This window comes from Salvelinus fontinalis, chromosome 27 (genome assembly GCF_029448725.1).
Source record: "Salvelinus fontinalis isolate EN_2023a chromosome 27, ASM2944872v1, whole genome shotgun sequence".
Taxonomy (NCBI): Eukaryota; Metazoa; Chordata; class Actinopteri; order Salmoniformes; family Salmonidae; genus Salvelinus; species Salvelinus fontinalis.
In genome coordinates, this window is record NC_074691.1 from 32,663,964 (window position 1) to 32,681,317 (window position 17,354).

General features: G+C 44.1%; 1 protein-coding gene across 1 annotated transcript in view; it reads right to left on the minus strand.

Annotated features, from left to right (window-relative positions):
- The window catches only part of LOC129825670 (neurexin-3b-beta-like), a 108,002-nt gene that overhangs the window by 50,002 nt on the left and 40,646 nt on the right, over positions 1–17,354 (minus strand). The window contains exons 4-6 of the mRNA XM_055885857.1: positions 10,427–10,516; positions 8,441–8,550; positions 8,081–8,281 (exon numbers count right to left, since the gene is read on the minus strand). Of these exons, the coding sequence (XP_055741832.1) occupies positions 8,081–8,281; positions 8,441–8,550; positions 10,427–10,516 (401 nt within the window). The remainder of the gene's footprint in view (positions 1–8,080; positions 8,282–8,440; positions 8,551–10,426; positions 10,517–17,354) is intronic.

Sequence of the window (17,354 nt, forward strand, 5' to 3'; positions counted from 1 at the left end):
AGACGTTAGAGATAGTTAGAGATAGACTACAGTAAGATACCCCATGCCTATGGAGATCAGTCTGGCCAATATGCATTAAAATCAACCTGGTATGCTAGGCACATTTGTTAATTTGTATGCTTGGTATCAGAGTCACCAAAATATACCAGTATTCTACCTTGAGAAGATATGGTCTCGTAAAGACGCCGTTTATGACCTGTTGTTGTGATACGGACAGCCTTGTGATAGTCTGTGATATAAAACACTATATTTCTCCATAATAATACTGGGTGTCCTATCTTCCACGGTGACCTTGTTGATCCAGCAGGAAGGCAGGGGAGACAGGCAGCAGAGACAGGCAGCAGAGACAGGCAGGGGAGACAGGCAGCAGAGACAGGCAGCAGAGACAGACAGGGGATACAGGCAGGAGAGACAGGTAGGAGAGACAGGCAGCAGAGACAGACAGGGGAGACAGGCAGCAGAGACAGACAGGGGATACAGGCAGGAGAGACAGGCAGGAGAGACAGGCAGCAGAGACAGGCAGCAGAGACAGGCAGGAGAGACAGACAGGGGATACAGGCAGGAGAGACAGGCAGGAGAGACAGGCAGCAGAGACAGGCAGCAGAGACAGACAGGGGATACAGGCAGGAGAGACAGGTAGGAGAGACAGGCAGCAGAGACAGACAGGGGAGACAGGCAGGCGAGACAGGCAGGAGAGACAGGCAGGGGATACAGGCAGGGGATACAGGCAGGGGATACAGGCAGGTGAGACAGGCAGGGCACACACATGTATGCGTGTGTGTGTGTGCGTGCGCACGCGCGTGCATGCGTGTGTGCGTGTGTGTGTGTACCATTCAGTCAGATGGACTATGGGGCAGCAACAGTGTCTTGACATTGGAGGTCCTTGATGCTGATGACAGTTCATCCAAAGTATTCGGTACAACTGAAGAATGCTGAGGTGGAGTAACTTGTTATATCTGGTGTACATTTTCTGTCTTATCTGCAGTCTTGAGTGAATTTAATTATGCTCCCTCTAATTCTCCCTCCCGTCTCGGAGGACCTGAGCCCTAGGGTCATGCCTCCGGATTACCTGGCCTGATGACTCCTGGCTGTCCCCAGTCCACCTGGTCATGCTGCTGCTCCAGGTTCAACGGTTCTGCCTGCGGCTAGGGAACCCTGACCTGTTCACCCTACGTTCTACCTTGTCCCGGACCTGCTGTTTTATTTCTCTCTCTATACCGCACCTGCTGTCTCGAACACTGAAAGCTCAGCTATGACAAGCAAACTGACTTTTACTCCTGAGGTACTGACCTGACCTCTACAACCACTGTGATTATTATTTGGTCATCTGTGAACGTTTGAACATCTTGAAGAACAATCTGGCCTTAAATGCCCATGTAATCTTATAATCTCCGCCCGGCACAGCCAGAAGAGAACTGGCCACCCCTCAGAGCCTGGATCCTCTCTAGGTTTCTTCCTAGGTTCCTGCCTTTCTAGGGAGTTTTCCCTAGCCATCGTGCTTCTACATCAGCATTGCTTGCTGTTTGGGGTTTAAGGCTGCATTTCTGTATAAGCACTTTGTGACATCTAATGATGTTAAAGGGGCTTTATTAATACATTTGATTGATTGATTGTCTGTTGGTTGGCCCTGTTGCTCCGGGGCTGTTGGGAGAGTTATGGTTAGTATGAACACTGCCAATTCAATCTGTCCTCCAAGCGTCAAAACAACGCTTGGCGTGATTACTTTCTTGGCAAGCCGGAGACATTCATTGGCTAACATTAACAATGCGTTTTCATAAAACCCTCTGTTATACAGGGTTGCATGGCATAGCGGGGCCGAGGGGAGGCAGCGAGTCAGTAAAGGACAGGAAGAGACATCCAGGTTGTTTCCCGAATGGCACCCTATTCCCTACATACTACTTTTGATTCCAGAGCCCTGGTCAAAAGTAGTGCGCTTTAAAGGGAATAGCGTGCAATTTGGGGGACTGGTGACCCATCCCCATCCCCATCCCCATCCCCATCCCCTCCCCTCCCCTCCCCATCCCCATCCCCTCCCCTCCCCTCCCCTCCCCTCCCCTCCCCATCCCCAACCCCTCCCCATCCCATTCCCATCCCCATCCCCATCCCCATCCCATCCCCATCCCCATCCCATCCCCATCCCCATCCCCATCCCCATCCCCATCCCATCCCCATCCCATCCCCATCCCCATCCCCATCCCCATCCTCATCCTCATCCCCATCCCATCCCCATCCCATCCCCATCCCCATCCCCATCCCATCCCCATCCCCATCCCATCCCCATTCCCATCCCCATCTCCATCCCCTCCCCTCCCCATCCCATCCCCATCCCCATCCCCATCCCATCCCCATCCCCATCCCCATCCCATCCCCATCCCATCCCCATCCCCATCCCCATCCCATCCCCATCCCATCCCCATCCCATCCCATTCCATCCCCATCCCATCCCATCCCATTCCATCCCCATCCCCATCCCCATTCCATCCCATCCCCATCCCATCCCATCCCATTCCCTCCCCATCCCCATCCCCATCCCATCCCCATCCCCATCCCCATCCCATCCCCATCCCCATCCCCATCCCAATCCCATCCCCATCCCATCCCCATCCCATCCCCATCCCCATCCCCATCCCATCCCATTCCATCCCATCCCCATCCCATCCCCATCCCCATCCCATCCCCATCCCCATCCCATCCCCATCCCATCCCATCCCCATCCCATCCCATCCCCATCCCATCCCCATCCCCATCCCCATCCCATCCCATCCCATCCCCATCCCATCCCCATCCCATCCCCATCCCATCCCCATCCCATCCCCATCCCCATCCCATCCCATCCCCATCCCATCCCCATCCCCATCCCCATCCCCATCCCCATCCCATCCCCATCCCATCCCATCCCCATCCCCATCCCATCCCATCCCCATCCCATCCCATCCCCATCCCCATCCCCAGAGCTGACAGGACAGACTAGGCATATACAGGTTATTGGGACCCTAGAACGCCACTCTGAACTTTACATTGAATGGGAAAGTCCAGTCTATGGGTTGAATTGTTATGTGGCAAAGAGGAAGCGAAACCACGTCTGTTTCGGACTGACTCGGGAGAAGTGTTTCAACCCTCTGCCACTGTGAAACATGTTTCAACCCTCTGCCACTGTGAAACATGTATCTAATCCTCTGCCACTGTGAAACATGTACCTAATCCTCTGCCACTGTGAAACATGTACCTAATCCTCTGCCACTGTGAAACATGTACCTAATCCTCTGCCACTGTGAAACATGTACCTAATCCTCTGCCACTGTGAAACATGTACCTAATCCTCTGCCACTGTGAAACATGTACCTAATCCTCTGCCACTGTGAAACATGTACCTAATCCTCTGCCATGGTGATACATATATCCAACCCTCTGCCATGGTGATACATATATCCAACCCTCTGCCACGGTGAAACAGATATCCAACCCTCTGCCATGGTGATACATATAGCCAATCCTCTGCCATGGTGATACATATATCCAACCCTCTGCCATGGTGATACATATATCCAATCCTCTGCCATGGTGATACATATATCCAATCCTCTGCCATGGTGATACATATATCCAATCCTCTGCCATGGTGATACATATATCCAATCCTCTTCCATGGTGATACATATAGCCAATCCTCTGCCATGGTGATACATATAGCCAATCCTCTGCCATAGTGATACATATAGCCAATCCTCTGCCATGGTGATACATATAGCCAATCCTCTGCCATGGAGTTACATATATCCAATCCTCTGCCATGGTGATACATATATCCAACCCTCTGCCACGGTGAAACAGATATCCAACCCTCTGCCATGGTGAAACATATATCCAACCCTCTGCCATGGTGATACATATATCCAATCCTCTGCCATGGTGATACATATACAGTATCCAATCCTCTGCCACTGTGAAACAGATATCCAACCCTCTGCCACGGTGAAACAGATAGCCAATCCTCTGCCATGGTGATACATATATCCAACCCTCTGCCACGGTGAAACATATATCCAACCCTCTGCCACTGTGATACATATATACAATCCTCTGCCATGGTGATACATATATCCAATCCTCTGCCACGGTGATACATATATCCAACCCTCTGCCACGGTGAAACATATATCCAACCCTCTGCCACGGTGATACATATATCCAACCCTCTGCCACGGTGATACATATATCCAACCCTCTGCCACGGTGATACATATATCCAACCCTCTGCCACTGTGATACATATATACAATCCTCTGCCATGGTGATACATATATCCAATTCATGATAAACCAAGCAAGGAGAAGAGCTCAAAGAGCCCAATACTTACTTGACTGTCTACTTGGTATAATTATACTAATCCTCTTAGTACATTACATTCAGAAAGTATTCAGACCCCTTGAGGTTTTCCACATTTTGTTACCTTACAGCCTTATTCAAAAATCCTCATCAATCTACACACAATACCTCATAATGACAAAGCAAAAACAGTCTTTTTTGTATGCACATTTTTATTAAAATATGAAACTGAAAAATGACATTAAAAAAAATATCAGACCCTTTACTCAGTACTTTGTTGAAGCACCTTTAGCAGTGATTACAGCCTTCCTTGCGTCTTTTGGGGTATGATGCTACAAGCTTGGCACACCTGTATTTGGGGAGTTTCTCCCATTTTTCTCTGCAGATCCTCTCAAGCTCTGTCAGGTTGGATGGGGAGCGTTGCTGCTCAGCTATTTTCAGGTCTCTCCAGAGATGTTCGATTAGGTTCAAGTCTGTGATCTGGCTGGGCCACTCAAGGACATTCAGAGACTTGCCCTGAAGACACTCCTGCGTTGTCTTGGCTGTGTGTTTAGTGTCATTGTCCTGTTAGAAAGTGAACAATCGCCTCATTCTGAGGTCCTGAGCACTCTGGAGCACGTTTTCATCAAGGAGCTCTCTGTACGATTAGGTTGTTCATCTTTCCCTCGATCCTGACTAGTCTTCCAGTCCCTGACACTGAAAAACATCCCAACAGCATGATGCTGCCACCACCACGCTTCACCGTAGGGATGGTGCCAGGTTTCCTCCAGACATGTCGCTTGGAATTTAGGCCAAAGAGTTCAATCTTGGTTTCATCAGACCAGAGAATCTTGTTTCTCATGGTCTGAGAGTCCTTTAAGTGCCTTTTGGCAAACTCTAAGCGGGCTGTCATGTGCCTTTTACTGAGGAATGGCTTCCGTCTGGCCACTCTAACATAAAGGCCTGATTAGTGGAGTGCTGCAGAGATGGTTCTCCCATCTACACAGAGGAACTGTTGAGCTCTGTCAGAGTGACCATCGGGCTCTTGGTCACCTCCCTGACCCCCCTTCTCATCCAATTACTCAGTTTGGCCAGGTGGCCAGCTCTAGGAAGAGTCTTGGTAGTTCCAAACTTCTTCAATTAAAGAATAATGGAGGCCACTGTGTTCTTGGAGACCTTCAATGCTTCAGACATTTTTTTGTACCCTTCCCCAGATAAACGTGCCTCAACACAATGCTATCTCCGAGCTCCTTGGACAATTCCTTCGACCTCATGGCTTGTTTTTTGCTCTGACATGCACTGTCAACTGTGGGACCTCAAATAGACATGTGTGTCTTTCCAAATCACGTCCAATCAATTGCATTTACCACAGGTGGACTCCAATCAAGTTGTAGAAACATCTCAAGGATGATCAATGGAAACAGGATACACTTGAGCTCAATTAAAAAAAACGTCTGAATACTTATATAAATAAGTAAGTGTTGGCATTTTTCTACGGCTGGCCTTGCTTTTCACCTGGCTACGCCTACCCCGGTCAACAGCTCTGCACACCCCACAGCAACTTGCCCAAGCCTCCCCCATTTTTCCTTCACCCAAATCCAGACAGCTGATGTTCTCAAAGAGCTGCAAATCTGGACCCCTACAAATCAGCTGGGCTAGACAATATGTACCCTCTCTAAAATTATTCGCAGCAATTGTTGCAACCCCTATTATTAGCCTGTACAACCTCTCTATCGTATCGTCTGAGATCCCCAAAGATTGGAAAGCTGTCTCGGTCATCCCTCTCTTCAAAAGGGGAGACACTCTAGACCCAAACCGTAACAGATCTATATTCATCCTGCCCTGCCTTTCTAAGGTCTTCGAAAGCCAAGTTAAGAAACAGATCACCAACCATTTCGACTCTCACTGTACCTTCTCCGCTATGCAATCTGGTTTCCGAGCTGGTCATGGGTGCACTTTAGCCACGCTCAAGGTCATAAATGATATCATAATCGCCATCTACAAAAGATAATACTGTGGAGCCGTATACATCGACCTGGCCAAGGCTTTCGACTCTGTCAATCACCGCATTCTTATCGGTAGACTCAACAGCCTTGGTTTCTCAAATGACTGCCTCGCCTGGTTCACCAACTACTTCTCAGATAGAGTTCAGTGTGTCAAATCGGGGGGCCTGTTGTCCGGAACTCTGGCAGTCTCTATGGGGGTGCCACAGGGTTAAATTCTCAGGCCGACTCTTTTCTCTGTATACATCAATGATGTCGCTCTCGCTGCTGGTGATTCTCTGATCCACCTCTACGCAGACGACACCATTTTGTATACTTCTGGCCCTTCTTTGGATGCTGTGTTAACTAACCTCCAGACGAGCTTCAATGCCGTAAAACTCTCCTTCCGTTGCCTCCAACTGCTCTTAAATGCAAGCAAAACTAAATGCATCCTATTCAACCGATCGCTGCCCGCACCTGCACGCCCGCCTAGCATCACTACTCTGGACGGTTCTGACTTAGAATATGTGGACATCTACAAATACCTAGGTGTCTGGTTAGACTCTAAACTCTCCTTCCAGACTCATATTAAGCATCTCCAATCCAAAATGAAATCTAGAATCGGCTTCCTATTTCGCAACAAAGCATCCTTCACTCATGCTGCCAAACATACCCTCGTAAAACTGACTATCCTACCGATCCTTGACTTCGACGATGTAATTTACAAAATAGCCTCCAACACTCTACTCAGCAAATTGGATGCAGTCTATCACAGTGCCATGCCATCGTCACGAAAGCCCCATATGTTACTCACCACTGCGCCCTGTGTTCTCTGGTTGGCTGGCCCTCGCTTTATATTCGTCGCCAATCCCACTGGCTCCAGGTCATCTATAAGTCCTTGCTAGGTAAAGCCCTGCCTTATCTCAGCTCACTGGTCACCATAGCAGAACCCACCTATGCAGGCGCTCCAGCAGGTATATTTCACTGGTCACCCCCAGAGCCGCCTTTCCTTCCAGTTCTCTGCTGCCAATGACTGGAATGAATTGCAAAAGACACTGAAGCTATAGACTCGTATCTCCCTCACTAACTTTAAGCATCAGCTATTAGAGCAGCATACAGACCATTGCACCTGTATATAGCCCATCTGTAAATAGCCCATCCATCTACCTCATCCACATACTGTTATTTATTTTATATTTTTTTGCTCCTTTGCACCCCAGTATCTCTACTTACACATTCATCTTCTCCACATCTATCACTCCAGTGTTTATTTGCAAAATTTTAATCTTACATTTGCACACACTGTATATAGACTTTTCTATTGTGTTATTGACTGTATTTCTGTTTATTCCATTTGTAACTCTGTGTTGCTGTTTGTGTCACACTGCTTTGCTTTATCTTGGCCAGGTTGCAGTTGTAAACGAGAACTTCTCAACTGGCCTACCTGGTTAAATAAAGGTGAAATAAAGAAACAAAGCAATTAAAATAAGGTGTTTCTGTTTTTAATATTTAATAAATTTTCTAACATTTCTAAAAAACTGTTTTTACTTCATCATTATGGGGTATTGTGTGTAGATTGAGGGGAAAAAATCTATCCATTTTAGAATAAGGCTGTAATGTAACAAAATGTGGAAAAAGTCAAGGGGTCAGAATACTTTCCGAATGCACTGTGTGTCCAACTGGTAACATGATGTAACATCACACATTTCCCTCCACTAACCTTTCACACACACACGTCCATTTCCTCCCTCCCTGATCAATGACATTTCCCCCCCATCTACCCCTACCCATACCTGAATGGTGGGTGGGGAGCGCTGTTTCCTCGTGGTGGTCGTAGACAGAGTCGTAGTGGTCTCTATGAAGGTGGTGGACATCTCAGGTGGCACAGAGGTGGTGGTGCGGGCAGCGCCCCTACTGGTGGGCATGTCACCCACCAATCGGACGCTCCCGTTCACCTTGATGTTGGCGTGACCTTCGGCGGCCATGTTGAGGACCTTAGAATAGGATTAACTAAAGAATTAGAATTAGATTTTACTTCCTGCTTTAATTATATGTGTACACTCAAAATGGCTGCCAGTCCACCCATTACGGCATTTTCAGCTGGAGTGGATTTCTTTCGACTTTTATTTATCAAATCAGTCAATGAATCGTACCTTTAGTCCGTTGTAGTAGAGGCCAGACAGCTGTCCCTGGTAGGGACGTTTACGGTCATTACCGCCTATAGAGATGGCCGCCTGGGTGTTGAAGATGGTGAGCTGCCGGCCTGAGAGGAGATGAGAGGGGACAGCAGGGAGAACACCATTACAATGCACTTCAATTGGTTGAACTTGATTCGTTCAAGTAGTCTACACTCATATTGTCCCATATGTTGGTTTTACTGCTTTTATAATGCTCATCTGGGGACAAGCGCTGGACGTTAATGTGCGTAAAGGTGTGATGTGTCAATGCATCTCGACTGATGCATATTTAACGTGTCGATGTTTTAATTGTGTCTAGATCAGATCTGGGTTCAAATACTATTTCAAATGTATCACTTGAATATTTTAAGGTATTTGGAAATACACTTGGAAAGTATTGGAAAATACTCAAATACACTCCCATGCGCTTAACCCATGTATTTGAAAACAGTATTTGTAATAAGTATTTAAAAAATACTCTCAAATACAATTTGGTATACTTTCTTATTTATTTATTTTTTAACAAATAACCATTAAAATACTCAAATACAGCTACCTCTTTAAAAAAAAAACACAAATACACAAATAAAAAGTATATTAAATACCAGATACTCAAATATACATCTATTTGAACCCAGATCTGTTTATAAATAACCAACTGAAAGTAAGGTCATTGTATTTGTAAAAGATCTTTGACACATGAAAACAGAAATATTCACTGCATTTGTAATCCCCTGAACAACGCAATATAATCACGCAGTTCAATTATTTAAAAGAAAACGAGTAAGACCTTTGTATTGCCACATAATGTGATAAAACGCAACTAATAGACTGTCGTACATGTCGTGAAATCCACTGTAAACTTCATTAAACGGGAGTTAAACCATTGCAGTCAAAACACATTGCTCATGCATTAGTTCTGAAATGAAATGTACAAATAACACTCGGAATACAGGGGAATCCTAATTGGAAATCAAATTTCCATAACACACACACAGCACTGCAGGCTCATTGCATTTGTCACATTCACAATTACAATACACTGGGCATGAAATGAAAAGGGAAATAAATCTCATATCATTGTAACATAAAAATACATATTATGTTGATCCATGCATGTAGTACATGCTAATAGGAGCAGAAACTGCTTTGTGTTTTTAGACGTTGTTAAAGGGACTTTATAATCATCTTAGCAAGTTTAGGCAATGAACTTTAAATGTAGTTTATAATGATATTATGTCAAGCAGGAAAATGAGTAAGAAGCAGAATATACCGGGAGCACAATTCTCCATTACACCTCTCCATTGTAATAAACAGTAGTGAGGTAGCGACTAGACAATGAACTGTGTGGAATGAAAGCAGACCATTTCATTCCAAAAGTTCTATTTCATTGCAGTCTATTTCAGGGCAGGCTTAGTTGAGTTAGAACAATAGGTCCCAATTACTGTATATTGCTGTCAGCAAAACGAGAGGAATGCTTCGGTTGGATGTGTCAAACCACTGTCCTAGGAATAACACCTCAAAATGGAGCCTGGAAGTTAGTTTACAGCTCCAACTCAAACAAATATACACTCTCTGTTAAGTTTGTCCACAAATATTATTGGAGCTTTTAGCAGGGAGATTTGTGTTTCTTTTAGCATAGTACAACTATTGGTTGTAAGACATTAGATTTAATCATGTATTGTTTGTGGATTACACCAGTCCCTTTAATAACTGGTCAGCTTCAATGATTCCAAATTCTAACTGAATTTAAACATGATGACAAAAAGGGAATGGCAAAAAAAAAGGAAAAACAAACAAAATACAATTGACAGGAAGTTTAGTTTAATTATGATTTAATGGGTTTAACAAGGAATTGTTGTGGATCCATTCTAGAAGGTTTGAGGGGAAACAAGCCAATGACATGACAAGAAAACAAAAACATTCCAGAATATTCTACAAGATCTGGTAAAAAAGGTTTACCTTTCTCCTGCAGCCAATCTTCTACCGGCCTCTTATAATTGAATGGGATTTTCTTATTACCCATTTGATAGCGCTCAACGTCGCTTGGTCCTTTAAAGTTTGAAAGTTTAGAGAAAAACTTAAAACAGTCGGCAAAAGCAACTGTCAAACAATCATCATTCACATTTAGACACCGATTTAGAAAAATGGTTTAGCCTTGTTTATAATGAAAAGTAAAAAATTGTTATGCGGAATTTCAACATAAATATTTAGTTGTTTAATTTAGAAAACTTGGTAAAACAGGATTTTTGAGAATATTGGACAGTCAATGGTCTACTTGAGCAACGCTTGGTTTCAAATAAATAAACAAATACACATAGACAACAATCCTGTAAGCCCACGTCCTTGAGAACAGAACACACAAAGAACCTGAAAAAAATCATTCAATCGTCTGTGCATTCATTTGTGTTGAACAATACATTCCACATTTCAATCTACATGAAACCTGAATTCATTAAACCTCAACAGATGTGAAGGGAAAAAGATCATTATGTTGAATGGGTTTGCATGTCTGAACAGCCCTACTCAGGAACAGATATATCAGACGTGATTTTGAATCACTTATCCCACTGGACAACACCTGAACACTTGAACAGTGTCCCCAATGGCACCCTATTCCCTATATAGTGCACTACTTTTTATACAAAAGTGCAAAAGTAGTGGACTATATAGAGAAAGGGTTCCATTTGATACATAACCCTGCTCTTACATTTCAAGCGGCCAAGGAACAAGTCAGTTTAACAACTATTTTGGATTGAAGGAGAGGAAATAGGTAGCGAAGGAGTGAAATAAAACAGGTCATCTGCGGAGCTGCAAACCTGTTGGGAGCTGCAGTCCCCTGATGACAGAGGACGTTATTACCAGGTGGTGTAGGAGTAGGAGTGTGTCTGTGTGTCTGTCTGTATGTGCGTGGTGCGCATGGGTGTGTGTGATTATGATTGTAGTGTGTATGTGTGTGTTTGTGTGTTTGATTATGGGTGTAGTGTGTGAGTGTGTGTGTGTGTGTGTGTGTGTGTGTGTGTGTGTGTGTGTGTGTGTGTGTGTGTGTGTGTGTGTGTGTGTGATTGCGGGCATAGTGTGAGGTCTCTCTGTTAGAGTGATACCCTGGTTGCTGCTCTGAGACTGAAGAGAGCGTGTTCTGGCAGGAGGATTAACTCTGAGACTGAAGAGAACATGTTCTGGCAGGAGGAATAACTCTGAGACTGAAGAGAACATGTTCTGGCAGGAGGAATAACTCTGAGACTGAAGAGAACATGTTCTGGCAGGAGGAATAACTCTGAGACTGAAGAGAACATGTTCTGGCAGGAGGAATAACTCTGAGACTGAAGAGAACATGTTCTGACAGGAGGAATAACTCTTATCTGATGCATATATCCAGCAGGGCTTTGTATTTTACACAGTACAATCTCCCTCCCTCTCCCTTCCTCTACCTCGCTCTCTCTCTCTCCCTCCCTCTCACCCCGTCTCCCTCCCTCCCTCTCCCTCCGTATCCCTCTTTCTCTCTCAATGTCATACATTTCAAGGGTTTTATTGGCACAGGAAATAATTATGTTAACATTGCCAAATCAAGTGAAGTAGATAATAAAATAAGTTTAAAAAACAATACATATGTTCCATATTATGTTTATGTACAGTGTTATAATGATGTGCAAATGGTGAAAGTACAAAAGGGAAAATAAATAAACATAAATAAGGGTTGTATTTACAATGGTGTTTGTTCTTCACTGGTTGACTTTTTCTTGTGGCAACAGGTCACACATCGTGCTGCTTTCTCATCGCTCTCTCTGTACTATTTTCAAGATACATATCTACAGGATAAGATATATCTCTAACGTGTGAGCCTGTGATTGTATAATATGCTAAACATATAGAATATTTGCAATGGCCAATTCCCATCCTTCTTGTGCATGTGGATGACATGCTCAGGCTTTATCCATGCATTCAGTGATACACTTCTACTATCAATTATCGGGGGATGTGTTTTCAAACATACTGAGTTTGTCCTGAATAATGTAGGAAGTGAAATGATGTCACTCCTTCCCTCGATGAGGATATTTTGGAGAAACAAAGACACTTTGACACTGTTTCAAGGTACTGAAGGAATAAATAATACATTGACTGCAGCTTTTTGGAGTTGATAATAGGAAGTGCGAGACTTCAAAAGCGTGAATATAGTGAATATACTTAAAGGCCCAATGCAGCCATTTTTATCTCAACATCAAATCATTTCTGGGTAACAATTAAGTACCTTACTGTGATTGTTATCAATTAAAATGGTAAAAAAAAAAAGAAACCAAAATAGCTTCTTAGCAAAGAGAAATTTCTCAGCAAGAATTTAGCTAGGCCTGAGTGGGGAGGAGAGAACTGAAAACTAGCTATTATTGGCAGAGAAGTTTGGAACTATCTTCTTATCAACTAATTTACCGCCTGGTGATGTCACCAGACAGGCCAAAACGCCATCCCTCCAAAACAGGCTGAAATTTCAGGCAGTCTTTTCAAACAGCTCTTACACTTACAGGGCATTAACATTATTTTAAAAATGTCACAATATTATTCCAACCCCATAGTGTGGAAATATATATATAAAACACATGAAAATCACATTTTTGACTCCATTGGGCCTTTAATACATCTCTTTTAATAATAAATCGCAGCACACTCGGTGAGTCAAATGTTCTCAGAGGATAAATCTCAGATATGATAACGTCACAACATGTTTCAGTTACGCGGGGAGACCCCCTATCAACTCAGCTCAATCATATATCCCCCCAAACTATGGTTAGAGGAGAACACATAACACATTAACTAATGGCTGTTTGGGAGTCTCTCTCACCCTCTCCTCCTCTCTTTCTGACTTTTTTCTGCTTTTCTTTTTTCTTAAGAGAGAAAAAACTGTGTGGCTTCAAAGTGTTCAGGTTAGAAAGGGCTGAGAGGGAGCGTGGGTGTTGGTAGGGGGAGGAGAAGAGGAGGGGACGAGAGGAGGAGGGGAGGAGGAGGAAGAAAGGAGGGGAATGTAAATGAAGATGGAAGGGCTGCTCTCTGTCAAGCACTACAACTCTTTGAAAAAAAGGTTATATTTAGAACCTAAAAGGGTTCTTCAGCTGTCCCCATAAGATAACCCTTTGAAGAACCCTTTTTGGTTCTAGGTAGAACCCTTTTCACAGAGGGTTCTACATGGAATCCAAAAGGGTTCTATCTGGAGTCAAAAACATCTCTCCTATAGGGACAGCCGAAGAGCAGGGTTCTCAGTGCCTTTGATCCAGACGCGGTATGGAGACTGAGAGGCAGCAGCCTCCCTGGACAGATAGAGGGAGACCCTGGTCGACTGTTTGAAGAGCAAGGGAGTGCCCCTGGTTGCAAACAGAAGTACGCACCTACAATACTGACTATGCATAGCCACTTCTCTCTCTCTCTCCATCCGTCTTCTCTCTCTCTCTCTCTCTCTCTCTCTCTCTCTCTCTCTCTCTCTCTCTCTCTCTCTCTCTCTCTCTCTCTCTCTCTCTCTCTCTCTCTCTCTCTCTCTCTCTCTCTCTCTCTCTCTCTCTCTCTCTCTCTCTCTCTCTCTCTCTCTCTCTCTCTCTCTCTCTCTCTCTCTCTCTCTCTCTCTCTCTCTCTCTCTCTCTCTCTCTCTCTCTCTCTCTCTCTCTCTCTCTCTCGATTTCAATTCAATTCAATTTGCTTTATTGGCATGACGTAACAATGTACATATTGCCAAAGCTTATTTTGGATATTTACAATATAAAAATTAAAATGAGAATCAAAATTGTCAGCGGGACAACAGTAACAACAATAACCAAGTGTCAAAATAACCATACATTCAACAATAACAATAAGCGTACATGTGCAGGTTGATTGGTCTGTCAGACACTGTCCCTCAACTTACGTTAGGCAGCAATGTAGTGCGCTGCCAACCCACAGCTCTCTGCGTCCTCCCCCAACAGGACGGGTAACCTACTCTCATCAGAGAGGTCTTCAAAACCTTGAATAAGGGTTTCAAATTTGGGGAAATTATACTCTCTAATTGTTTTATATTTTTGACATTTTGTCAGGAAATGCAGCTCCGTCTCAGGTTCTGCTGTTGTGCAGTGGTTGCACAGCCTTTCCTCTACAGGGAGCCAGGTTTTCCTGTGTCTACCCTTCTCAATGGCAAGGCTGTGCTCACTGAGCCTGTACTTTGTCAAGGTTTTTCTAAGGTTTTGATCAGTAACCATGGTCAAATATTTAGCCACGTGTACTGTCAATTTAGGGCCAGATAGCACTGCATTTTGCTTTGTGTTTGTGCTTGTGTTTCCCAATAAGCAATGTAGTTTTGTTTTGACTGTGTTGTAATTTGATTTATCCTGATTGATTGGATGTTCTGGTCCTGAGGCTTCAGTGTGTTAGTAGAACAGGTTTGTGAACTCAGCCCCAGGACCAGCTGGATGAGGGGACTCTTTTCTTTGCTCAGCTCTTGGCATTGCAGGGCTTGGTAGTGATATGAGAGGGGGTCACTGCATTATTTTTTTATTATTATATTTTTATTATTAGTGGATATTTGCCTAATTCAGCCCTGCATGCATTGTTTGTAGTTTCCTCTGGACATGTAGGAGAATATTACAGAACTCTGAATGCAGTGTTTCAATGGGATGTTTGTCCCATTTGATGAAATCTTGTTTTGCAAGTGGACCCCTGCCATAAAGTGCAATTGGTTCAATGACATATTCAATTAGTTTTAGCCAAATTTGAATAGGTATTTCAATTTGAATTAGCTTTTTAATGGCGTAGAATGCCCTGTGTGCTTTCTCTCTCAGTTCATTCACTGCCTCATTAAGGTGTCCAGTTGAGCTTATTTTTAAACCTAAGTAATTGTTGTGTGTGCAGTACTCTATATATTTTGTACCAATTGAGAACTTTGGTCTAATTCCCTGATCTCTCTCTCTCTCTCTCTCTCTCTCTCTCTCTCTCTCTCTCTCTCTCTCTCTCTCTCTCTCTCTCTCTCTCTCTCTCTCTCTCTCTCTCTCTCTCTCTCTCTCTCTCTCTCTCTCTCTCTCTCTCTCTCTCTCTCTCTCTCTCTCTCTCTCTCTCTCTCTCTCTCTCTCTCTCTCTCTCTCTCTCTCTCTCTCTCTCTCTCTCAGTTCTTCCCTCCTTTTCCATGTTTTTATTTGTTGTCTATGTCTTCTCCATGGTGCCTGTTGAGAGGCCCTCACATGGATTTCTGTAGGTATGTGTTGAGAACATGTCTGGAATTAAGATGAAAGCAGGAACAACTTGTATGTGTAACTCTAAAACGGTGTCTGTGTGAGTGTGATTCCAATTCTTCACAGCAGACAAAACAATATGTGAATTTTTCCCCTCCTGATGGGAGTGTTTCAGTGAGACCACACATCGTCACGATGACAGTCAGGAGGCCATCACTCGATGCCGAGGGCGTATCAACTCCGTGAAAATGGAAGAACATTTGATACCCTCTCCATCCATCCTGTCTAAAATCTCTGCTTTAAAAATCTCTGGCGCTCTTTAAAACTTCAGGTTATAACCTGACCTTACTTCTAATCTACCCTCTATTCTCCTATATGTCAACCTCACCTTCACTGTCCTCTTCTGTCTGTCTGTCAACCCTACCTTCACAGTCTTCTTCTGTCTGTGAACCTCACCCTCACTGTCCTCTCCTGTCTGTGAACCTCACCCTCACTGCCCTCTCCTGTCTGTTAAACTCACCCTCATTGTCCTCTTCTGTCTGTCTGTCTGTCTGTCTGTCTGTCTGTCTGTCTGTCTGTCTGTCTGTCAACCTCACCCTCATTGTCCTCGTCTGTCTGTCTGTCTGTCTGTCTGTCTGTCTGTCTGTCTGTCTGTCTGTCTGTCAGTCAACCTCACCCTCATTCTCCTCTTCTTTCTGTCTGTCTGTCAACCTCACTGTCTCCATCTCGGCCTGCCTCACTCTTTCTCCCTCTCCCTTTCTCTCTCCTCTCCTTCTTTCTCCTTTTCCTTCTCCCTTCACACCTCTCCCAAATCTCTCTCTCTCTCTTTCAATCTCTCCTTCCCTCAACCCCTCTCTCTCTCTCTTGCTCTCTCTTCCACTCTCTCACTCCATCCCTTTATCTCAGACTGCACTTATATTTTCTCAGTATCTCCTCTCCTCTCAGACAGACAAAGAGACAGAGCAATCATCATTTATCATGTTGCCCTGAGCTGTCGACGGCGTTCAAAGGATGAGTTAGACCAGGGGCTAAGGGGCGGCTGCTGCAGAGAAAGGAGCTGCTTATCTCTCTTTCTCTGTGTCTCTGTGCATGTGGAGAAAATAGGCTTGTAGGCCTGTAGGAAAGAGAGTGTGTGAGAGAGAGACATAGAGATAAAGAGAGAGATTGTGTTGGAGATAGAGAGGTAATCATGTTTGGCCAGTAGGGTACATGAGCATTTATCTCACTCACTAAGGCATCATTTGTCTGTCGGTCTTGTCAGAAAGTGAAAGGGAGGCTGGATGAAATTAAAGTGTGTGTGTGTGTGTGTGTGTGTGTGTGTGTGTGTGTGTGTGTGTATACTTACAGAATACATTGGACCACCTATTGAAACCAACCAGAATACATTGGACCACCTATTGAAAACAACCAGAATACATTGGACCACCTATTGAAAACAACCAGAAACGCCGAAAGGAAAAATATTGTCTCAGTATTAGACAGGAGAACAGACACATACATTTTAGATGAAACATGAGAGGGAGTAACTTAACCATGACACTTGGTTATTGTTGTTACTGTTGTCCCGTTGACAATTTTGATTCTCATAAAAAAAAATATATATTGTAAATATCCAAAATAAGCTTTGGCAATATGTACATTGTTACGTCATGTCAATAAAGCAAATTGAACTGAATTGAGTAAGACAGACAAAAATAACTAGCTAAACAGAG